The sequence below is a fragment of the Pristiophorus japonicus genome, chromosome 27 (genome assembly GCF_044704955.1).
Source record: "Pristiophorus japonicus isolate sPriJap1 chromosome 27, sPriJap1.hap1, whole genome shotgun sequence".
Classification (NCBI taxonomy): domain Eukaryota; kingdom Metazoa; phylum Chordata; class Chondrichthyes; family Pristiophoridae; genus Pristiophorus; species Pristiophorus japonicus.
Genome location: NC_092003.1, coordinates 14,596,658 through 14,621,985, shown reverse-complemented (window position 1 = coordinate 14,621,985; position 25,328 = coordinate 14,596,658). Strand labels below are relative to the sequence as shown.

Here is a 25,328-nt window from a genome sequence, read left to right as displayed (position 1 = left end):
ATGACGGGCAGGAAGCACACGCTCATTGCGAGCAGGAAGTGCACCGCCGCCATATTGGTAAAGGCCAAGGAATCAGCCCATGCCAGCAACAGGCCTCAGGTCCCTTTGCGTATGCAATTTTGGGGCTTAACGTCTGTTTGACACCCGTGCGCAAAATCAGGAAAGCCAGCCCTATATGCGGCCTAGCAAGTGGTCCATAAATCCTGATCTGGTCGCCCCCGTCTGGCCTCTCGGGCGGATGTAAAAGATTCCACGGCCGCTATTGGAAGAGCAGCAGGGTAGTTCTCCCTGGTGACTTGGCCCAGTAGTTAGGCTGCATACAGTAACGCCACAAGGCCCCTCCCAGCATGGAGATGATTGGCTAATTCCCCCATGAATCACACCTGTTGTAAGGGACTGGGATTGGTTTTATGCACATGATTTGTGTTCTGTAACTATCCTCCATTCACTGCCCTAGCCTGCTTTTATCGGGAGACTTTGATGTAGTTTGTGAGTTCTGTTTGCTGCAGTGGCTTTGCTTAACTAGCCTCTGTTTGCTGCAAAATATATTGTTGGCTGTAAGTCCCGCCCTGCCTCCAACTCATTGGCTGGCACAGTGGTGTCAGTAGACACTCCACAATATTTATCCCTCAACCAATGTCACTAAAAACACATCATCTGGTCATTACCACACTGCTGTTTGTAGGAGCTTGCTCGAATCATAGAAATTTACAGCATGGAAGGAGGCCATTTCGGCCCATTGTATCCTCGCTGACGACAAAGAGCTATCCAGCCTAATCCTACTTTCCAGTTCTTGGTCCGTAGCCCTGTCGGTACCTTTTAAATGTGGTGAGGGTTTCTGCCTCGACCACCCTTTCAGGCAGTGAGTTCCGCCCCAGACCCCCACCACCCTCTGGGTGAAGACATTTCCCCTCAAATCCCCTCTAAACCTCCCCCCAATTACTTTAAATCTATGCCCCCTGGTTGTTGACCCCTCTGCCAAGGGAAACAGGTCCTTCCTATCCACTCTATCCAGGCCTCTCATAATTTTATACACCTAAATCAGGTCTCCCCTCAGCCTCCTCTGTTCCAACGAAAAAGAATCCAGCCTATCCAATCTTTCCTCCTCGCTAAAATTCTCCAGTCCCAGACAACATCCTCGTAAATCTCCTCTGTACCCTCTCTAGTGCAATCACATCTTTCCTGTAACGTGGTGACCAGAACTGCACGCAGTACGCTAGCTGTGGGCTAACTAGTGTTTTATACAGTTCAAGCATAACCCCCCTGCTCTTGTATTCTATGCCTCGGCTAATAAAGGCAAGTATTCTGCATGCCTTCTTAACCACCTTATCTACCTGGCCTGCCACCTTCAGTGTTCTGTGAGGGATCTGTTCAGGGAACAAGGTACCTGTGTTCCTCTGCACTTCTCAGTGTCCTACCACTTAATGTAAGAAATGCAGCAGCCAATTTGCGCACAGCAAGCTCCCAAAAACAGCGATGTGATAATGACCCAGATCATCTGTTTTAGTGATGTTGTTTGAGGAATATGTTGGCCCCAGGACACCAGGGAGAACTCCCCTACTCTTCTTTCAAAGTTGATGTTAGATCTTTTACACCCACCCCAGAGGACAGATGGGGCCTCAGGTTGTCTCATCTGAAAGACAGCACCTCCGACAGTGCAGCACTCCCTCAGTACTGCACCTCCGACAGTGCAGCACTCCCTCAGCTTGACACTGGGAGTGTCGGCCTGGATTATGTGCTCAAGTGTCCAGAGTGACACTTGAACCCACAACCTTCTGACCCAGAGGCAGGAGTGCTACCCATTGAGCCACAACTGACACCATTCCCTGACTGGGAACTGATTGCTCCTTCTTCCATTCCCCTAGGAACAGATGAGGTCCCAATTCGAGAAGTTTAAAGCGATGTACAACAAGAACTATGAAGACCTTGAAGGTAAGAGTCCCACCTACTCAATTCAGTCATCCCCCACGGACAGGAAGGCCCCAGTTTGACTCCTGACCTGTGCTGAATTAACCCTTCGTGGGCAAGCAGAGATGGTATAGCCACTGGTCTCATTGAGCTTGGGGTCGGGAATTAAATATCACCGAACATTCCCACTCCTGATCCCGATGTCTCAGTGTTCCCACTCCTGATCCCTATCTCCCAGTGTTCCCACTCCTGATCCCCATCTCCCAGTGTTCCCACTCCTGATCCCTATCTCCCAGTGTTCCTACTCCTGATCCCTACTTCTCAGTGTTCACGTCTTGATCCCTATCTCCCAGTGTTCCCACTCTTGATTCCCATCTCCCAGCTTTCAAGTTCTTGATCCCCATCTCCCAGTGTCCCCACTCCTGATCCTTATCTCCCAGTGTTCCCACTCCTGATCCCTATTTCCCAGTGTTCCCACTCCTGATCCCTACCTCTCAGTGATCACGCTCCTGATTCCCATCTCTCAGCATTCATGTTCCTGATCCCTATCTCCCAGTGTCCCCACTCCTGATCCCTATCTCCCAGTGTTCCCACTCCTGATCCCTACCTCCCAGTGTTCACGCTCCTGATCACTATCTCCCAGTGTTCCCACTCCTGATTCCTATCTCCCAGTGTTCCCACTCCTGATCCCTACCTCCCAGTGTTCACGCTCCTGATCCCCTTTTGCCAAGTTTCCCATTCCTGTTCCCAGCGCCCAGTGTTCCCACTCCCTGCCCCTGCTGGGAAGTGCATGTGTCTGAACGGTCCACTGGGACCACCACTTGGCTCATGCGTCTTGACATTGGCCGCTGACTCTCACTGCAAGGACTCGCACGTGATAGAGTGCGGGAGTGAGGTATTGGAGGGCCGCTAGAATCTAAGGAAAGGTTCCCTGGCGTTATTCACGCCATTGGGAGAGAAGGTGAAACAACTGTTGGGGAGGCCGATGGAAATGGAAATTGAGGGAACGGTTTTAAACTCTCACCGATAGATAAGTTAATTTGGCCACCCCAGCCACCCACGCTGACACTTTTTTCTCTTGATCTTGATGTGATTGTAGAGGAGAACCGGTTCAACATCTTCGTGGAGAATATGGAGAAAGCCAAAAGGATGCAGGAACAAGACAGAGGGACTGCTGAGTATGGAATGAACGAATTTAGCGACATGTCAGGTAAGGGCAAAAATGGGCTCAGTGGCAGGACTTACTGGAGGGATCTCTCCCGGTGCCATGCTGGGCAAGGGACAGCGCCATGTGCATGGTGAGCCGTACTGACCATGATAGGCCAATGCCTGGGCACTGGTCTATGTTGGGAGACCTGACCTAGCCTGAAATGGCAATGGGGTCTACAGCTATGAAGTCAAGCAACACACGGGGCACAGTAGCATTGTGGTTATGGTACTGGACTAGTAATCAGGAAACATGGGTTTAAATCCTATTTCAGGACTTGCATTTATGTAGCGACTTTCCCCACCTCAGGAAGTCCCAAAGCTTTACAGCTGATGAAGTACCTTTTGAAGTGTAGTCACTGCTGTAATGTAGGAAACGTGGAAACCAATTTGCAGACAGCAAGCTCCCACAAAGAGCAGTGTGATAAAGACCGGAAAATTTGTTTTTAATGATGTTGGTTGAGGGATAAATATTGGGCTGGGACACCGGAGAGAACTCCCCTGCTGTTCTTCCAATAATGCCATGGGATCTTTCATATGCAAATAAGAGGGGGCCTCAGTTTAGCGTCTCATCCGAATGATGGCACCTCCAACTGTGCGGCACTCCCTCAGTACTGCCCCTCCCTGACAGTGCAGCACTCTCTCAGTACTGCCCCTCCGATAGTGCAGCACTCCCTAAGTAGTACCCCTTCGACAGTGCGGCATTCCCTCAGTACTGCCCTCCCTCAGTACTGCCCCACCGACAGTGCAGCACTCCCTCAGTACTGCTCCTCCGACAGTGCAGCGCTCCCTCAGTACTGCCCTCCGACAGTCCAGCCCTCCCTCAATAGTGGCCCTCCAACAGCGCAGCATTCCCTCAGTACTGCCCCTCCGATAGTGCGGCGCTCCCTCAGTACTGCCCCTCTGACAGTGCGGCTCTCCCTCAGTACTGCCCCTCCGACAGTGCAGCACTCCCTCGGTAATGCAGTGTGAGCGTTGGCCTGGATTACGGGATTGAGTGTCTGTTGTGGGACTTGAACCCATGACCGTCTGACTCAGAGGCAAGAGTGCTATCCAGAGCCACAGCAGCAAAGGGCCAATTATGGGTACGTGTAAGTTAGCTCTAAGCCATCAAGAGCAGGTGCCAGTCCTTCCTGAAAGGGCAAGTGCTAACAGCACTCAATTCTCCAGTGTAAGCATCATGAAGATGCAGCAGATGAAAGGGATGGGAGGAGGTATGTCAGGAGCAGGCATGAGTCTGTCGACAAGTGACAGAGCTCTCCAGTTCCCTGTTAAATGCCTGCTGAAGTAGAGGTGGGCATGAGGAGCTCGCAAGGATGTATACCACTTTCCACTCTCCGTAAGCATCAGCTCATGCTTAACTCTGCTGTCCGTGTTCGAACTCGCACCGAGTCCCGCTCACCCATCACCCCCTGTGCTCGCTGATATGCATTGGCTCCCGGTCTGGCATCGCCTCGATTTTAAAATTCTTACCCTTGTGTTCAAATCCCTCCATGGCCTTGCCCCTCCCTATATCTCTGTAACCTCCTCCAGCCCCACAACCCTCCAAGATATCTGCGCTCTTCCAATTCTGGCCTCTTTAGCATCCCCGATTTTAATCACTCCAGCATTGGCGGCCATGCCTTCAGCTGCCTGGGCTCTAAGCTCTGGAATTCCTTCCCTAAATCTCTCCACCTCTCTCTCCTCCTTTAAGACGCTTCTTAAAACCTACCTCTTTGACTGAGCGTTCGGTCACCTGTCCTAATATCTCCTTGTGTGGCTCAGCGTCAAGTTTTGTCTGATAATGCTCCTGTGCAACATTTTACGAAAGAAAGAAAAAAGAAAGACTTACATTTAAATAGCGCCTTTCACAACCCCAGACGCCTCAAAGTGTTTTAAAGCCAATGAAGTACTTTTGGAGTATAGTCACTGTTGTAATGTGGGAAACGCCGCAACCAACTCAGCAAATTCCCACATACGTTAAAGGCACTATATAAATGCAAGTTGTTGTTGCCATCCCCATAGGTCAATTGTGGCTTAGCTACAAGAAACTACAGGTGTGTTTCGCCCCCTACCGGCCATTACTGTCATTGCAGCTGGCCCCAGCCCTAAGCTGCATGGGATCCACAGTTGCAGGAGATGGCACAGCTCAGCATCTGCCTCTGCACAGACCCTGAAAGGACAGTTACCCGTGGCCTTTGCCAGGGAGCAGTGCCAAGGCCAGCAGAAACGGTTGGTGGCATCTCGATTGGGCGCGGCCGATCTGGCTCTCGGTCTCCCGAGCCCGCCTACTTTCACTCGATGCCGGGTCAAGCAGGAAGGACCATCCGAGCGCTCGCACATGGTAGTAACGCTATCTGGGGTCTCACTGGTCCAGATTCCCTTTGTGAAGCTGGGTCTCCACCAGCCCAAAGCGTGATAATTGCCCCCCCCTCGGCAAGTGCCCGGGAGAGGGCATGGAGCACCTCTCGGGCAGCCTGACCTGTCTGCTAGCCTTTCCCTCAGAAAATGACAGTTCAGGGAGTTCCCATTGGGAAATCTATTGGTGTCTCTCTTTCTCTATCTCTGTCTCTCTCCCTCGCTCTCCCCCTCAGTTACTTCCTGTCTGTGTCCTTCACACTTTCTCTTTCCCATCTAGATTTCTGTCACAGTATTTCTCTCCCTGTACCTCACTCAGTCTCTCTCTCATTAATGGTCTCTTTTTCCCTTTCTTTCTCATTTTATCTATTTATCTCTGTCCATTTCTCTCTCTCTCTGGATCTTTGATTCTTTCTCTGTCCATCTGTCTCCCCTTCTCGGCCATCTGTCTCATTCTGTATTTCTCTTTCCCCCTTTCACTCTGTCTTCCCTCTCTCTCTCTCTCTCACTCCTCTGCCCCTCTCTCTCTCTCTCTCTTTATGATGTCAATACCACCATGGTCATTGTTCCTCTGAACATTTCTTTCTTGATCCTCACTATCTCTTCTTGGCTGACACCCAGTTCCTTGTTCTCCAACCCTATGAAAATCCTCAGTATTCCTTTCCTCTGACAATAAGAGTTAGAAACCCAAGCTTGGCAACCATTGAATCACAAAGTGCAGGCGGAGGCCATTCAGCCTTCGCCAGCTCTTTGAAAGAGCTGTCCAATTAGTCCCACTCCTCCCCCCACCCCAACCCCCCACTGCTCTTTCCCATAGCCCGAAACAAAACTTCTCCAAGTATTTATCCTATCCCTGTTTGAAAGTTACTATTGAATCTGCTCCCACCGCCCTCTCAGGCAGTGCGTTCCAGATCACAACAACTCGCTGCATAAAATAAAAGCTCCTCATCTCCCTTCTCGTTCTTTTGCCAATTATCTTAAAACTGTGCCCTCTGGTTACCGATTCTCCTGACTCTGGAAACAGTTTCTCCTTATGTACTCAATCAAAACCCTTCATGATTTTGAACATTTCTATCAAATCTCCTCTGCTCTAAGGAGAGCAATCCCAGCTTCTCTAGACTCTCCACGTAACTGAAGTTCCTCATCCCTGGTACCATTCTGGTCAATCTCCTAACCTTCTCTGCTCCAAGGAGAACAATCCCAATGTCTCCAGTCACCCCACATAACTGAAGTCCCCCAAAACCCTTGTTTTGTTTTTCTCCAACCATAGAGTTATGGGCCTTGCTCCTTCTTCCACTTCTTACAATAAACCGCTTGCGTTAGTTGAACCGTTTTGTAATTTGCTTTTGTTTCAGATGAAGAATTTGATGGTTTTTACTTCAACCCGGCAATGAGTAACAACTCGGTCTGGCCAAAGGAGGCTTACTGGACAGAAGAAGACGGTCGGCTGACAAACTTGTCGTGTCCGTCTAGTTGGGATTGGCGGCATTATGGAGCAGTGACTGTAGTTAAAAATCAGGTACTCACACTCAAAGACTGAATATATTGCTTCGTGTTAGAGTAGGTCCAGATACCAACAGGGAGAGGAGTCCCACAAGGGTGAAGTATTAGATGGGGTAGTTAAGAGAATTTGTCCACTCCCGGGGCAGGTACAGCACGGAGTTAGATACAGAGAAAGCTCCCTCTACACTGTCCCATCAAACACTCCCAGGACAGGTACAGCACGGGTTAGATACAGAGTAAAGCTCCCTCTACACTGTCCCATCACACACTCCCAGGACAGGTACAGCACGGGTTAGATACAGAGTAAAGCTCCCTCTACACTGTCCCATCAAACACTCCCAGGGCAGGTACAGCACGGGTTAGATACAGAGTAAAGCTCCCTCTACACTGTCCCATCAAACACTCCCAGGGCAGGTACAGCACGGAGTTAGATACAGAGTAAAACTCTCTCTACACTGTCCCATCAAACACTCCCAGGGCAGATACAGACGTGGGCTCAGATGGCTGCCTCTACTTTCATGTCCCAAATCTCACACTAGCTGTCCTGTGATCACTATGAGTGAGATTAACAATTCTGTTGACAATTGCTACCGAATTAAGGGCTGCTTTCTCCTCTAGGGCCCCCCGGGGGGGTGGGGGGGGGGTGGGGGGGGGGAGTGGGGGATGTGGGCAGCAAGATCTTGGTGGGTTGTTAGGCTGGATACGTTCAGTGAAATAAGGATGGGTGAGATCTTGGTGGGTCACAGGGCTGGAGGGGTCACAGCGATAGGGAGGGGGCAAGATCTTGGCAGGCAATAGGGCTGGATACGTTCAGAGAGACAGGGATGGACGAGATCTTGGTGGGTTGTAGGGCTGGAGGGGGTCACAGAGCAAGGGAGGAGGTGAGATCGTGGCGGGTAATAGGGCTGGAGGGGGCACAGAGATAGGGATGGGAGAGCCAATCCCCTTGCAGCCAAAGGACTAACGTCTTCTTGTGCATCTCCAGAGAAAGTGTGGATCATGCTGGGCTTTTGGAGCTGTCGCCAACATCGAGTCCATGTGGTACATCCGCCATAAGAAGTCGGTAGTTTTGTCGGAGCAAGGTAACGGGGGCGGGGGGGCACCCACGGGCACTCGTCCTCATCGTTCTTGCAGCATTTTTGAATTCCGTTGCCCAGTTGACTCAGGGCCCTTCACCGTGCTTGGAGTCTGAACATCTTTTCAATTTATTCACCTCTCATGTAGAGCTCCTCGACTGCGACACCTGGGACCACGGCTGTGGTGGAGGTTACCCTTACAATGCCTTCAACGCCATTCAGAAATTAGGTAAGGAAATCCCTCGGACAGTGCCTATTATCTGCAGAGGTTTTGACCTGGGACTAATTTTTCTGGAGAGGGGTATCTCACGGCGTGATCCGCCAGTTAGATGTTTGTCCTTGCCTTGCAGCTTGAAATAAGGAGGAGAAATTTGCGTGCTTTGCACCTCCCTTTAGTTCCTGGGGGGGCCCGGTAACTGGGTGCTAAGGGCTTAAAGATTGAGAAAGTAACAGAGGAACAATGGAGAAGGAAATCTGGTGAATTAGAGTCAAATCAGGAACAGACAAGAGATTAAAAAAGATTGTACAGGTTGAACCTCCCTTAGCCGGAACCCTCGGGACCTGGCCTGTTCTGGATATGGGATTTCTCCAGGAAAGGGTTGGTCACGTTAAATTGGATGGTACAGGTAATCAGCAAAGGGATATCGGGGCTGGCTGGCTTGGGTCTTGGGGTGCAGCAGGGAGATCCTTGAGGGGTGGGGCGAGGGATCGTGGGGTCAAGCAAAATTTGACACTGAGCCACATAATGAAAAATTAGCACAGGTGACCAAAAACCTGGTGAAAAAGATAGGTTTTAAGGAGCGTCTTTGAGAGGCGGAGAGGTTTAGGGAGGGAATTCCAGAGTTTGGGGCCCAGGCAGCTGAAGGCACGGCCACCATTGGTAGAGCGATGGAAATCGGGGACGTGCAAGAGGCCAGAATTGGAAGAGCGCAGAGATCTCGGAGGGTTGTGGGGCTGGAGGAGGTAACAGAGATAGGGAGGGGCCAAGGCCATGGAGGGATTTGAACATGAACCAAAATGTAGGACATTCAGTCAAAGACCAATTACCCTTAAATCAAACTCTGTTTGTTGTATTAACAGGAGGAATGATGTGCCAAAGATCCTACCGCTACGTCGCCGCAAAGCGACGCTGCCAATTCCAACGTACTAGGGTCATTGCAAAGATTAGCACCTATCGAAACATCCGACCACACGAATGTGGTAAGTTACCGATCCCGTCACAGGTCACGTCACAACTCCCCAATTGCAAACAGATCGCAGCCTTCGGAGCTGTGAGGGGAAACCCAGATTGAAAATAGATAGAAAGAAAGAAAAAAGGAAAGAAGGAAAAAAAGATGGAAAGAAATTGCATTTCTACAGCACCTTTCACAACCTCACATCCCAAATACGCTTCACAGCAAATGAAATAATTTTTGGTGTAATCGCTATTGCAATGTAGAAAGCACGGCAGCCAATTTGCGCACAGCAAGCTCCCACAAACAGCACTGTGTTAAATGACCAGATAATCTGTTTTAGTGATGTTGGCCCAGGACACCGGGGAGAACGCCCCCTGCTCTTCTCCCAATAGTGGCCGTGGGAACTTTTACGTCCACCAGAGAGGGCAGGCGAGTAAAAAGAAAACTCGATTTAGAAGAGACCTGACTGATAGGATGGGGGTGGCCAAGGGGGGCAGATGGGCTGAATGGCATCATCTCACTTCTTACTGATGATCTTGTATTCTTTTCCTCTCTGTTTCAGAAATGCGAGCATGGGTGTCTCAAGTTGGTCCAATCACCATCACCATGAATGCAAGTGTCCTGAAAGTAAGTGTTTCTGTTCATTTATTGTCCATCCCGTGTTGATGAATGATCTTCCCTGGTTCCACCAGTGACGCGTTGCCATTAAATGCCAGGCCGGCCGAGCAACTGGTTCGCTCCGGCCTGCTTGGGCGCTGGGGACGATCCCTGACTGGGTAGGCTTGACCTCACAAGTAGGCCTCGGTCCTTAGTAACCTGAGGCCAGCCAACTGCAGGCGCCCACTGGGTTCCCCTAGGCAGCTTGCTGGACAAGAGGTGTTCAATCTCGAGCCGGTGTCGCTGGTAGCAGCCCTCAGGTAGGTCATGTGAAATGGCGGGGGAAGCCTAGCAGGGGGAAGGAGGGGGATTCTGAGGTGGCAAGAAGTGATTGAAGAGGAGTAGGCGGGGCGGGGGGGGAGGGACCAGGATTGAGAGGGGGGAGGTTAGCTGTAATGTATTTGCTTCATGGGTTCTTCGCTTAAGAATTCACAGCAACGAGTTGGTTTATTAGCAAAGGTTTAACAATCACACGACACATTACCAGTTCATCCACCAGGCTCACAACTGCATACCTCATCGTGGATGAGCTGGACCCAACTGGCTGGGGTTTTATTCAGTCTTGTGAACATTACGTGACTGGCTTAGCCACTCATAACTCAACAGATCTACAACTATTTTGTCGGAATACTTTAGTCAAGTGCCCCCTGATTAAAGGGGGGGGCACACTCCAAAAACATTTCAGGTGCCCCCTTGTTTGTGGGGGGTTTTTTGGGGGAGTTTTTTGAGGGCACCAAAACACAAATTATACAAGTGCCCCCTGGCTAAAAGCGGGGGGTGGGGGGGGGGGGCACTAAAAACCAGCAAATTAAACAAATTAACCTTTAGACATTAAAATCAAATTAAAATTTGATTGCCAGGGGTGATGATGCACTCCAGTCCCTCCAGCGCCCACCTCTCGTGGAAGGCTGCGAGCGTACCGGTGGACACCCTCGACCGCCCGCTGCCTGGACCGGCTGATGGCCCCCTTGGCCATGCCCAGGAGCAGTCCTACGAGGAGGCCTTCCTACCTGCCCGCTCCCCTCCGCAAAGATCAGGAGTATGGGACTGAAGTGCAACCAGAATTTGAGGAGCAGCTCCTTCAAATAATGGAACAGGGGCTGCAACCTCGCACATCCCATAAAAACATGGAACACGGACACTTCCAGACCGCAGAAATTGCAGGTGGCCTGGGAGTCCGTGATCCGACTTTAAAATTTATTGCACGGGACTGCTCCGTGCACCACCCTTCAGGCCAAGTCCCCAATAAACATTGGGAGGACTCCCGCAAAGAGTGCACTCCATCGGGGACCCCCGCCTACTCCGGACGGCAAGATGGTGCGCCATGGCGTGTCCAGATGGCAGATGAGGATGGCAAGGTGGAGAGTGTGCAGGAGCAGCCCGTACAGGAAACCCCTCCGTGCAGAACTGAAAGACATGGAGGGGATTTCCCCGAGGCGGCTCAAGTTGTGAGGGTCCCAAGGGAGGTTTCGGGGCTTGGTGCCAATGAGTAATTCTCAACAGCTCTACAACTCTTTTGTTGCAAAACAAAAATAACGTTACATCAAGTGTCCCCTTTTTAAAGTGGGGGGCGGGGGGGACACTACAAACACTTTTCAGGTGCCCTTTTTTTGTTTTTGTTTTGTTTTTTGTGTTTTTTTTGTGGGTTTTTTTAGGGCACCGAGAGGCAAATTATACAAGTGCCCCCTGACTTGGGGGACAATAAGACCAGCAATAAAAACAAATTAAACGTTAAAACATGTAAAATCAAATTAAAATTTGATTTCCCCGAGGCGGCTCAAGTTGTGAGGTGCCGGCTCCCGAGGGAGGTTTCGGGACTTGGCGCCGATGAGGAATTCCGTCCGGACAGGGTCAGTTCGGACGGGATCTCCCCACGTGCTTGAGCCTCCTCGACACACCTAACGGAGCCAGGGCCCAGAGCTGTGTTTAGCGACTCGATGGCATCGGCCGTGCCAGCACGTCTGGCGCAATCCAGCCCACTCAACAGCTCTACAACTCTTTTGTGGGGGGGGGGGGGAGCGGAACAAAATAAACATTAGATCAAGTGCACCCCGATCTGGGGGACACTCCGGACACTTAACTGCCCCTTTTTTTTTGTTTTTTTTGTGAGTTTTTTTGTGATTTTTTGGGGGGCATTAAAACCATATATTTTACAAGTGCCCCTATAAAAGGGGAGGGGGACACTAAAAATCCAGCAATTAAAACAAATTAAACTTTAAAACATATAAAATCAAATTAAAATTTGATTGCCGGGGGTAGCGATGCACTCCAGTCCCTCCAGCACCCACCTCTCGCGGAAGGCCGCGAGCGTACCGGTGAACACCGCGTGCTCCATCTCCAAGGACACCCTGGCGCGGATTTACGCGCGGAAGAGAGGCAGGCAGTCGACCCCCTCGACCGCCCGCTGCCTGGACCGGCTGATGGCACCCTTGGCCGTGCCCAGGAGCAGTCCCACGAGGAGGCCCTCGGACCTACCTGCTCCCCTCCGCACAGGGTGCCCAAAGATCAGGAGTGTGGGACTGAAGTGCAACCAGAAATTGAGGAGCAGCCCTTTTAAATAATGAAACGGTTTGCAACCTAGCCCATTCCATAAAAACATGGAACACGGACTCTTCCAGGCCGCAGAAATTGCAGGCTTAAACTGGTTTAAAAATTTGTTGCACGGGACTGCTCCGTGCACCACCCTCCAGGCCAAGTCCCCGATGAATAGTGGGAGGACTCCCGCGTAGAGTGCACTCCATCGGGGACACCCGCCTCCTCCGGACGGCAAGATGGTGCACCATAGCGTGTCTGGACGGCAAGGTTGAGAGTGTGCAGGAGCAGCCCATACAGGAAACCCCTCCGCGCAGAACTGAAAGGCACGGAGGGGATTTCCCCGAGGCGGCTCAAGTTGTGAGGCGCCGGCTCCCGAGAGAGGTTCCGGGGTTTGGCGCTGATGAGGAATTCTGTCCGGACGGGGGTCAGTTCAGACGGGATCTCCCCATGTGCTTGGGCCTCCTCGACACACCTAACGGAGTCAGGGCCCAGAGCTGTTTTTAGCGACCCGCTGGCATCGGCCGTGCCAGCACGTCTGGTGCCATCCAGCCCACTCAACAGCTCTACAACTCTTTTAGGGGGGGAGACAAAATAAACATTAAATCAAGTGCCCCCCGATCTGGGGGACACTCCAGACACTTATACCTGCCCTCTTTTTTTTTTTTGTGTGTTTTTTTCCTTTTGTGATTTTTTTTGGGGCATTAAAATCATATAATTTACAAGTGCCCCCTATAAAAGGGGAGGGGGACACTAAAACCGGCAATTAAAACAAATTAAACTGTAAAATAAATAAAATCAAATTAAAATTTGGTTGCCGGGGGTTATAATGCACTCCAGTCCCTCCGGCGCCCACCTCTCGCGGAAGGCCGCGAGCGTACCGGTGGACACCGCGTGCTCCATCTCCAGGGACACCCTGGCCCGGATGTAGGTGAGGAAGAGAGGCAGGCAGTCGGGCTGAACGACCCCCTCGACCACCCGCTGCCTGGACTAGCTGATGGCACCCTTGGCCCTGCCCAGGAGCAGTCCCACGAGGAGGCCCACGGACCTACCTGCTCCCCTCCGCACAGGGTGCCCAAAAGATCAGGAGTGTGGGACTGAAGTGCAGCCAGAATTTCAGGAGCAGCCCCTTTAAATATTGGAACAGGGGCTGCAACCTCGTGCATTCAATAAAAACATGGAACACGGACTCTTCCAGACCGCAGAAATTGCAGGCGGCCTGGGAGCCCGTGAACCGGCTAAAAAATTTGTTGCACGGGACTGCTCCATGCACCACCCTCCAGGCCAAGTCCCCGATAAATAGTGGGAGGACTCCCGCGTAGAGTGTCCTCCATGGGGGACCCCCGCCTCCTCCGGATGGCAAGATGGTGCACCATGGCGTGTCCGGACGGCAGGCGAGGATGGCAAAGTTGAGAGTGTGCAGGAGCAGCCCATACAGGAAACCCCTCCGCGCAGAACTGAAAGGCACGAAGGGGATTTCCCCGAGGCGGCTCAAGTTGTGAGGCGCCGGCTCCCGACGGAGGTTCCGAAGTTTGGTGCCGATGAGGAATTCCGTCCGGACGAGGGGGTCAGTTCGGACGGGATCTCCCCACGTGCTTGAGCCTCCTCGACACACCTAACGGAGTCAGGGCCCAGAGCTGTTTTTAGCGACTCGATGGCATCGGCCGTGCCAGCACGTCTGGCGCAATCCAGCCCACTCAACAGTTCTACAAACCTGTGAGCATACTCACAGGTGCATACATTACATTAGCACGGGGAATATCGAGGGGGGGTAAGTGATTGCAAGTTAGGGGAAGACAGAGTGGGTGGCATCAGTGATTGGGGGTGAGGGGGAAGGTTGAGAGAGTGAGGGATGGGGGGGACGTGGCGGGGACCGATCAGGGGCTGGGGGAAACAACCGGGAGGGAGGGACCAGGAGAGGGGATGAAGCGATCGGAAGGGAGAGGAGTCGACCGGAACTGGGGACGAAGCGATCGGGAGAGAGCCAATCGGTCGGGATGCAGTGATCGTCGGTGCGGCAATGGGGCCGGGGGAAGCCCTACTCTAGGGGCCGCTAGTTAGGACGGATGTAAGCCACACTTTACTGAACGCAGTCACCTCGATGTCAGCCAAATTTTGCATAATGGTCCTGAACCCCTCCCGCCCACGCCCCCAATTTGCATTTACAAAGGCCTTTCAGCCTGTTTCAAGCAGGGACCCTGGATGCTTCTTTTTTTACCTTCACCAAGGCAGAAGTTGTTAGGATCTGGAATGCATTGCCTAAAAGGGTGGTGGAGGCAGACTCAATCGTGGCTTTCAAAAAAGAATTGGATAAGTACCTGAACATTTGCAGGTCTAGGGGGAGAGGGCGGGGAGGGAGTGGGACTAGCTGAGGTGCTCTTACAGAGAGCCAGCACAGGCTCGACGGACCAAATTGTCTCTTTCTGTGCTGTAACCATTCTAAAATTCTATGAATCAATATGGCGGGTGGTGCAATTCTGGTGCGTAATGTGCGCCCGTGCCCTGCCCGCCATGTTGGATGCTTAGGTGTCCTTTTGTCGTGACGCCAACAGATTTCTAGCCCGCAAAGTCTTGCGGCAATGGCAGCATTGAACCCACTGCTAGAGGTTGGCATCTTCCCCCCACCCCCTACCAGATTAATTGTTCCTCCCTCAATCTCTCACTATGACACATGGGGGAGTCTAGAATTAGGGGCCATCAATATAAGATAGTCACTAATAAATACAATAGGGAATTCAGGAGAAACTTCTTTACCCAGAGATGGTGAGAATGTGGAACTCGCCGCACAGGGAGTGGTTGAGGCAAATACCGTAGATGCATTTAAGGGGTTAAGAAGTTTCTTCTGAAATCCCTGTTGGATTTCTGGGTGACTATCTTAAATTGATGGCCTCTAGTTATGCTCTTCCCCAGAAGTGGAAATATTCTATCAAAACCTTTCATAATTTGAAAGACCTCTATTAGGTCACCCCTCAGCCTTTTTTTTCCAAGAGAAAAGAGACCCAGCCTGTTCACCCTTTCCTGATATATATACCCTCGTATTTCTGGCATCATCCTTGTAAATCTTCTCTGCACCCTCTCCAGTGCTTCGATATCCTTTTTATAATATGGTGACCAGAACTGTACGCAGTGCTCCAAGTGTGATCTAACCAAGGTACGATATAGGTTTAGCATAACTCCCCCACTTTTCAATTCTATCCCTCTAGAAATAAACCCTAGTGCTTGGTTTGCTTTTTTTATGGCCTTGCTAACCTACGTCGCAAATTTAGTGATCGAAGTTTCCAAGATATTAAGGGGAACTTATAGGGTAGATAGAGACAAACTATTTCCACTGGTTGGGGAGTCTTGGAGTAGGGAGCGTGGTCTCAAAGTTAGAGCCAGGCCTTTCAGGAGTGAAGTTAGGAAACACTTCTAAATGCAAAGGGTGATAGAAGTTTGGAACTCTCTTTCGAAAATGGTAAATTGATCCTAGGTTAATTGTTAATTTTAAATCTGAGATTGATAGAGTTCTGTTAACCAAAGGTATTAAGGAATATGGGGCAAAGGCAGGCAGATGGAGGTAGGTCATAGATCAGCCATGATCGCACTGAATGGTGGAACAGGCTCGAGGGGCTGAATGCTTCTACGATGTACTGGAAGGAGATAGGAAGGGAAGGCCATAACTGGTATCCACGGTTTCTCCTTCTTGAATACAATGAGCAAGGAACAGATGGCGTTGCGCTGATGTGTTGAAGGGAGTTTGAGCAGACGTAGGTAGGACATGTGACATAGTGTAAGCAGTCAAGACGACACACTTGCGATGGTGTGAGTTACGAGCGGTACCAATCCCATGGGCACTGCGTGTGAGGGGTTGTGTTTTATCACTGATTTGATAAATAAAAGGGGGTTAGAGTATAAGAATATGGAAGTCTTGCTACAATTTGACAGGGCTTTGAAGAATGAGAGGTGATCTCCTTGAAACATTCAAGATTCTGAAGGGGATTGACAGAGTAGATGCTGAGAGATTGTTTCCTGTGTCTGGAGTGTCTAGAACTAGGGGGCACAATCTCAGGATAAGATGTAGGCTATTTAAGACTGAGAGGGAGAGGAATTTCTTCACTTAGAGGGTTGTGACTCTATGGAATTCTCTGTCCCAGAGGGCTGTTGATGCTGAGTCATTGAGTATATTCAAGGCTGAGATCGATAGATTTTTGGAATCAAGGGGTTTGGAGAACAGGCGGGAAAGTAGAGTTGAGGTTGATGATCAGCCATTGAATCAGCTTATTGAATGGCGGAGCAGGCTCGAGGGGCCGAATGGCCTACTCCTAATTCTATGTTCTTATGTTATAACCAGAGGTCTTGGTACCTTCTAGTCCTCGAACTTGTAATAGAGGTAAAGCACAAACGACAATATCCTATCATACTTCCACATGAGGGTAAAGGATGTATGACAATATCGTCTGTGAACCCAACAAAAGCTAATTTAATTTGTCTCCTTGTTTTCTTTAGGGATACCGTTACGGCATAATTCGCCCTCATGCTGCTACATGTTCTTGTCGCAGGTTGAATCATGTGGCGTTGATTGTCGGCTACGGTGTTGGTAAGTACTGACTAGTAACACAATAGCAAAATACTGCAGATGCTGGAAATCTGAAAAATAAACAGACAATGCTGAGAATACTCAGCAAGTCAGGCAGCGTCTGTGGAGAGAGAATCAGAGTTAACGTTTCAGGTCAATGACCTTTAATTCTCTGCTCCACTCCCACTCTGATCTCTCTGTCCTCGACCTCCTATACTGCTCCAATGAAGCTCGAAGAACAGCAGCTCATCTTTCGAAGAGGCAGGTCACAGCCTTCCGGACCCAACATTGAGTTCAGCAATTTCAGATCATAACCGCTGCCCCCATTTTTCCGGACAGCAGTTGTTGTTGATTCTGCTATTGCCATTTATACCTCCTATTTCTTGTTACTTTAGTTGTTCCATTACCACCCACCTTTTGCCTCACACCATCATCCCTTTTGTCATGTAATCTCTCCTGCCTTCCACCCTATCACAGACCTCCCCTTTTCTTCTTTCCTCCCCTCCCTCCTCCTGCGCTTGCTTAAAACCTCTTCCATCTCTAACTTTTTCCACTTCAAACAAAAGGTCACCAACCTGAAATGTTAACTCTACTTCTCTTTGTGGTGGAGGAGGCCGACTCAATCGTGGCTTTCAAAAGGGAATTGGATGAGTACCTGTGGGGAAAGGTCAGAGGGCAGAGGTGGAGTGCAGACCTGCAGGGCTATGAGGGAAAGGACGAGGGTGTGGAACTAGCTGAAGTGCTCTTGCAGAGAGCCACACAGGCTCGATGGGCCAAATTGTCTCCTTCTGTGGTGTAACCATTCTGTGATTCTCCACAGATGCTGCCTGCCCTGCTGAGTGTTTCCAGCATTTTCTGCTTTCATTGCTGACTATTCACCCCTAACTTAACAGAAAGACATTGGGGCTGCATTGTTGGGGTTTAGTTATTTGGTGTTTGACATCTCTTCTCCACACTACTCTGCTTTGTTGTTGAACTGTGTTGGGAAGGAATGGGTGAGGGAGCCCTGGTCCTAACCCAGAATGCAAGGTGATGCCAACCAAGGGAAATGATTTACCGTGGCCCGTGTCAGGCAGTGACTAACATCAATGTTACTTTCTACTGAATGAAAAGAAAGGAAGGCTCACGTTTATGCACATTCGCACAGCAAGACCCCAGAAACAGCAATGAGATAATGACCAGATTTTTAGTGATGTTGGTTGAGGGATAAATATTTCCCCAGGACACCAGGAGAACTGTTTTTCTAATAGTGGCCATGGGATCTTTTACGCCGACCTGAGAGGGAAGACAGGGTCTGGGTTTAACGTCTCATCTGAAAGACAGCACGTCCAACAGTGTAGCGCTCCCTCAGTACTGGCACTGGAAGTGTCAGCCTGGATTTTGTGGTCAGGTCTCTGGAGTGGGCCTCAAACCCACAACCTTCTGACTCAAGAGGTGAGAGGGAGTGATACCCACTGAACCATTGGCCCTACTCTCTAGTCAATGAGCCACTGGTGTGCTGTTGTCCGTGCCCGGTAACAGTCCATCTGCCCTGTATGGGAAGGTTAATCCCAATGCTTCCCTGGCAAAAGGCAACGGTCAGAGTGCAGAGATGGTGGTCCACCAATAGGAAAGACCTTCCATCCGACCTCAGAAAGAAAGAACTTGCATTCCTATAGCGCCTTTCACGACCTCAGGATATCCCAAAAGCGTTTTACAGCCAATTACGTGTTTTCGAAGTGTAGTCATCATTGCAATGTAGGAATCGCAGCAGCCAATTTGCAAAAATAAAATCCAAATTTCTCCTTGTGGCTCTGTGAAGTGCCGTGGGACATGATTTTACAGGCGCTATAGAAATGCAAGTTGGTGTTAAATTTCCAGTTTTCAAATTTAAATTGATATCTTCTGGTCCAATTTTGAAGTAATATTCTCAGTTTCCTTTATTTTCTCATTTAATATGTTAAATATCTAGAGGAGGATCCCTATCTTTCATCATCTTAAATTCAGAGATTTATTTACATTTCTCTAATCTTTCCCCATTGCTCCAGCCCCCTCACTTTGGACCAGCTTTGTGTGGCCCTCACACCTTCTCCAAAGGACATCTCCTGCGGAGTGGTGGCCAGAAGAGAATAACAACAACTTGTGTTTATATAGCGCCTTTAACATAGTGAAACGTCCCACGGCGCTTCACAGGAGTATTGTGAGTAAAACAATGACACCAAGCCATGTAAGGATAAATTAGGGACAGGTGACCAAAAGCTTGGTCAGAGAGGTGGGTTTTAAGGAGCATCTTGAAGGAGGCAAGAGAGAGGTGGAGAGGTTTAGGGAGGGAATTCCACAGCTTAGGGCCCAGGCAGCTGAAGGCACAGAAGAGAAATACAGTAGTCCGAGCCTGTTCGCTGACCTCAGTACAACCCAGCACGACCTTTGCACTCTATTCCATTTCTTTTTTTTTAAACTTGCCTTGTTAACATCGTTCAGGAATGAAACGTTGACCTCGGTACAACATCAGCGGGTGACATTGGGCTCAGGCAAATTTGTTTCATCAGCTCGACATGTATCATGTACTTGACAGCAGCATAGTGGTTATGATACTGGACTAGTAATCCAGAGGCATAGACTAATGATCTGGAGACGAGTTCAAATCCCATCACTGCAGCTGGGGAATTTAAATGCAATTAAATAAATCTAGAATAAAAAGCTAGTATCAGTAATGGCGACTGTGTAACTACCAGATTGTTGTAAAAACCCATCTGGTTCAATAATGTCCTTTAGAGAAGGAAATCTGGCGTCCTTACCTGGTTTGGCCGATATGTGACTCCAGACCCACAGCAATGTGGTTAACTCTTAATTGCCCTCTGAAAGCCACTCAGTTGTAGTCAAGGCGGCAGCTCACCACCTTCTCAAGGGCATTTAGGGATGGGCAATAAATGCTGGCCTTTCCAGCGACACCCACATCCTGTGAATGAATAAAAAAAATGTTTTAGCTAACAGGAATGAGGTCTGGTTCACTCACTGTGCTTCCATTACTACAGAGAAAAGAAGTCCATACTGGATCATCAAGAACAGCTGGGGTCGACGTTGGGGAGAGAAGGTAAGTGGCTTCTATAGCAGCAAAGGAACTGGAGGAGGCCATTTAGCCCCTCGAGCCTATTCCGCAATTCAATGAGATCATGGCTGATCTGTAACCTAAGTCCCATCTGCACACCTTGGTTCCAGAATCCTTAATGAGAGGTGATCTTATTGAAACAAAAGATTCTGAGAGGGCTTGACAGGGTAGATACTGAGAGGATGTTTCCCCTCGTGGGGGAATCTAGAACTAGGGGGCATAGTTTCAGAATAAGGGGTCGCCCATTTGAGACGGAGTTGAGGAGGAATTTCTTCTCTCAGAGGATAATTCCCAGACTCGACAGCTTTTTAGGGGAGAGAGTTCCAGATTCCCACCATCCTTTGTGTGAAGAAGTTCTTCCTGATATCACCCCTGAACGACCTGGCTCTAATTTTAGGGTTCTGCCCCCTTGTTCCCCAAGAGAAATTGGTTTTTCCCTTCAAGTATTTATCCAATTCCATTTTGAATGTTACTATTGAATTTGCTTCCAATCCCCTTTCAGTCAGTGCATTCCAGATCACAACAACTCGCTGTATAAAAAAATGTTTTCTCATTTCACCTCTGGCTCTTTTGCCAATCACTTTAACTCTGTGTCCTCTTGTTACAGACCATCCTGCCACTGGAAATAATTTCTCTTTAGTTACTAAAGCCATTCATGATTTTAAACACCTCGATCAAATCTGCTCTGAGGAGAACAACCCCAGCTTCTCTAGTTTCTCCACATAACTGAAGTCCTTCATCCCTGGAACCATTCTGGTCAATCTCCTCTGCACCCTCTCCAAGGCCTGGACATCCTTCCTAAAGTGCGGTGCCCAGAATTGGACACAATACTCCAGCTGGGGCCTAACCAGTGATTTATAAAGGTTTAGCGTAACTTCCTTGTTTTTGTACTCTGTGCCTCTATTAATAAAGCCAAGGATCCCAAAAGTTTTTTTTTAAACAGCCTTCTCAAGTTGTCCTGCCACCTTCAAAGATTTGTGTACATACACCCCCAGGTCTCTCTGTTCCTGCGCCCCCTTTAAAATTTAAAGATTTACCCCTTAATCTTCTAAACTCAAGGGAATACAAGCCTAGTCTATGCAACTTGTCCTCGTAATTTAACACTGTTAGCCCCAAGGGCATTCCAGCTGAACTCAGAGCCAATGGGTTTTTCCCAACTCCTTCCATCACCTCTTCCCCAATACAGAGCCCACTCGCTAGGTCCCAGACTGTCTTCTTGTAGCAGCCCCTTGTGAGCCAAAGCTCTCAGCGGGTCCATTCGCTCTGCTTGATGATTAAAATGGGTTGCTTCCTTCCAGTTTTATTTCCTGCCTCTTCGGAAGACTCTGCTTCGTGCAGCAGTTGTACAGGGAAGGGATTGGTCCATTGGAATTCTGCCCAACGGGAAGGGATTGGAATTCTGCCCAATGGGAAGGAATTGGCCCATTGGAATTCTGCCCAATGGAATGGGATTGATCCATTGGAATTCTGCCCAACAGGAAAGGATTGGTCCACTGGAATTCTGCCCAATGGGAAGAACATAAGAAATAGGAGCAGGAGTAGGCCATTCGGCCCCTCGAGCCTGCTCTGCCATTCAATGCGATCATGGCTGATCCGATCATGGACTCAGCTCCAATCATGGACTCAGCTCCACTTCCCTGCCCGCTCCCCATAACTTCTTATCCCCTTATCATTTAAGAAACTGTCTATTTCTGTCTTAAATGTATTCAATGTCCCAGCTTCCACAGCTCTCTGAGGCAGCGAATTCCACAGATTTACAACCCTCTCACAGAAGAAATTTCTCCTCATCTATTTTAAATGGGCAGCCCCTTATTATAAGATCATGCCCTCTAGTTATAGTCTCCCCTATCAGTGGAAACATCCTCTCTGCATCCACCCTGTCAAGCACCCTCATAATCTTATACGTTTCGATAAGATCACCTCTCATTCTTGTCATTCTTGTGAATTCCAATGACTAGAGGCCCAACCTACTTAACCTTTCCTCATAAGTCAACCCCCTCATCTCCAGAATCAACCTAGTGAACCATCTCTGAACTGCCTCCAAAGTTAGTATATCCTTCCTTAAATATGGAGACCAAACTGTATGCAGTACTCAAGGTGTGGCCTTACCAATACCCTGTACAGTTGTAGCAGGACTTCTCTGCTTTTTATACTCTATCCCCCTTGTAATGAAGGCCAAACATTCCATTGGCCTTCCTGATCACTTGCTGTACCTGCATACTAACTTTTTATGTTTCATGCACAAGACCTCCAGGTCCCTCTGCACTGCAGCACTTTGCAATTTTTCTCCATTTAAATTATAATTTGCTTTTCTATTTTTTCTGCCAAAGTTGATGACCTCACATTTTCCCACATTATACTCCATCTGCCAAATTTTTGCCCACTCACTGAGCCTGTATATATTCCTTTGCAGATTTTTTGTGTCCTCCTCACAACTTGCTTTCCCACCCATTATTGTATCATCAGAAAGCTTGGCTACATTGCACTCAGTCCCTTCATCCAAGTCATTAATATAGATTGTAAATAGTTGAGGCCCCAGCACTGATCCCTGCGGCACCCCACTAGTTACTGTTTGCCAACCAGAAAATTACCCATTTATCCCGACTCCCTGTTTTCTGTTCATTAGCCAATCCTCTATCCATGCTAATATATTACCCCCAACCTCGTGAATTTTGATCTTGTGCAGTAACCTTTTATGTGCCACTTTATCAAGTGCCTTCTGGAAATCCAAATACACCACATCCACTGGTTCCCCCTTATCCACCCTGCTCGTTACATCCTCAAAGAACTCCAGCAAATTTGTCAAACATTATTTCCCTTTCATAAAACCATGCTGACTCTGCTTGATTGAATCATGCTTTTACAAAGGTCCTGTTACTGCTTCCTTAATAATGGACTCCAACATTTTCCCAACGACAGATGTTAGGCTAATTGGCCTATAGTTTCCTGCTTTTTGTCTGCCTCCTTTTTTAAATAGGGGCGTTACATTTGCAGTTTTCTAATCTGCTGGGACCACCCCAGAATCCAGGGAATTTTGGTAGATTACATAAGAACATAAGAAATAGGAGCAGGAGTAGGACATATGGCGTCTCGAGCCTCCTCCACCATTTAATACGGTAATGGCTGATCTGATCATGGACTCAGGTCCACTTCCCTGCCCGCTTTCCATAACTCCTTATTCCCTTATCGTTGAAAAAGCTGTCTATTTCTGTCTTAAATTTATTCAATGTCCCAACTTCCACAGCTCTCCAAGGCAGCGAATTCCACAGTTCCACAACCCTCTGAGAGAAGAAATTTCTCCTCATCTCAGTTTAAAATCTAAGATTATGCCCTCTAGTTCTAGTCTCCCCTATCAATGGAAACATTCTCTCTGAATCCACCTTGTCAGGCCCCCTCATAACCTTAAACGTTTCGATAAGATCACCTCTCATTCTTCTGAATTCCAACCTGCTCAACCTTTCCTCATAAGTCAACCCCCTCATCTCTGGAATCAACCTTGTGAACCTTCTCTGAACTTCCTCCAAAGCAAGTATATCCTTTCATAAATATGGAAACCAAAACTGAATGCTGTATTCCAGGTGTGACCTCACCAATACCCTGTATAACTGTAGCAAGACTTCCCCGCTTTTATACTCCATCCCCTTTGCAATAAAGGCCAAGATACCACTGGCCTTCCTGATCACTTACTGTACCTGCATACTATCCTTTTGTGTTTAATGCACAAGTACCCCCAGGTCCCACTGTACTGCAGCACTTTGCAATCTTTCTCCATTTAAATAATAACTTGCTGTTTGATTTTTTTCCTGCCAAAGTGCATGACTTCACACTTTCCAACATTATACTCCATCTGCCAAATTTTTGCCCACTCACTTAGCCTGTCTATGTCCTTTTGCAGATTTTTTGTGTTCTCCTCACACATTGTTTTTCCTTTACAACCAATGCATCCACTATCTCTGCAGCCACTTTTAAGACCCTAGGATGTAAGCCATCAGGTCCAGGGGACTTGTCTGCCTTTCGTCCCAGAAGGGATTGGCTGATTGGAATTTTTTCCACTGGGAAGGGATTGGTCCATTGGAATTCTGCCAATGGGAAGGGATTGGGCCATTGGAATTCTGCCCAATGGGAAGGGATTGGGCCATTGGAATTCTGCCCAATGGGAGTAAGATTGCAGTGCCTTCACTCTCTCTATATAGAAATATATAATGTCCTACTCTCAGCGGGGACACCCCACTGTAGAGTGGAAAGGAGGTATATTCACGCGTCATTTTTTCCACCCTCTATTATTCGGCAGGGATACTTCCGCATGTACCGAGGAGAACAGGCGTGTGGGATAAACAGGTTTCCCCTCACCGCTATAGTAAAATAGAGTTGGGAACGATGCGGTGGAACGCAGGCTGTCACGAGCCATCCAACCGCACCTACCATTCCGAAGGACGACATTTGTGCTTGCAGCTTAACGCAGTCCCCCATGTGCAGAAGGGGACATCTACGCTTCGGATCCCACCAAACCATTTCCCAGCTCCATTCCCATGTTGTTCCTTGGTCAGTTTATTGAGAGATGTCACACCACCATTAGCCTCTGTCTAAAGGCCAAATTAATGTACTTGTCACTAGTTCTGCAGTCCAGTGATTGATCCAATCAGCACATCGATCCAAGTAGGAACAGCCAGAAATGTTGACCAACAATTGTGGTTTAACACACAGCTAATTTGACTCGGGGAGTTAACCATTACTGCTGATCACCAGATTTCAATCAGGGATTCCAGGGGTAAATGGGAAAGGGATTGGTCGACTGGAATGCTTTCAATTGGGAAGGGGTCGCTCCATTGGAATTCTGGCCACTAAGAAGGGATTGGTCCATTGGAATTCTGGCTAATGGGAAGGGATTGGTCCATTGGAATTCTGACCAATAGGAAATGATTGGCCCACTGGATTACTTTCCATTATGAAGGGATTGCTCCATTATAATTCTGGCCAATAGGAAGGGATTGTTCCATTGGAATTCTGACCAATGGGAAGAGGTTGTTCCTTTACAATTCTGGCCAATAGGAAGGGATTGTTCCATTGCAATTCTAGCCAATAGGAAAGAATTGTTGCATTTGAATTCTGACCAATAGGAAGGGTTTGGTCCATTGCAATTCTAGCCAATAGGAAGGGATTGGTCCATTTGAATTCTGGCCAATGGGAAGGGATTGGTCCATTGGAATGTTTTTCATTGGGAAGGGGTTGCTCCATTGTATTGCTGTTATCCAATTTATCTCGACTGTATCAACCAGTTATGGCTTTTAGCT

General features: G+C 48.8%; 1 protein-coding gene across 1 annotated transcript; it reads left to right on the top strand.

Annotated features, from left to right (window-relative positions):
* On the top strand, positions 1-25,328 carry LOC139239363 (cathepsin L-like). The gene is made up of 12 exons (XM_070868039.1): positions 1-57; positions 1,866-1,932; positions 3,008-3,118; positions 5,190-5,489; positions 6,807-6,970; positions 7,940-8,036; positions 8,179-8,259; positions 9,111-9,230; positions 9,768-9,832; positions 16,880-16,970; positions 19,964-20,022; positions 24,329-25,328. Exons 1-12 carry the CDS (start codon positions 1-3, stop codon positions 24,401-24,403), a joined length of 1,287 nt encoding a protein of 428 aa, XP_070724140.1. The 3' UTR covers positions 24,404-25,328.

Coding starts and splice junctions, on each gene's coding strand:
- LOC139239363 (XM_070868039.1), top strand. CDS start 1: ATGACGGGCAGGAAGCACACGCTCATTGCGAGCAGGAAGTGCACCGCC. Junction 5,490..6,806: donor GATTCCCTTTGTGAAGCTGG/GTCTCCACCAGC, acceptor CTTTTGTTTCAG/ATGAAGAATTTGATGGTTTT. Junction 20,023..24,328: donor GTCGACGTTGGGGAGAGAAG/GTAAGTGGCTTC, acceptor ATTATTCGGCAG/GGATACTTCCGCATGTACCG.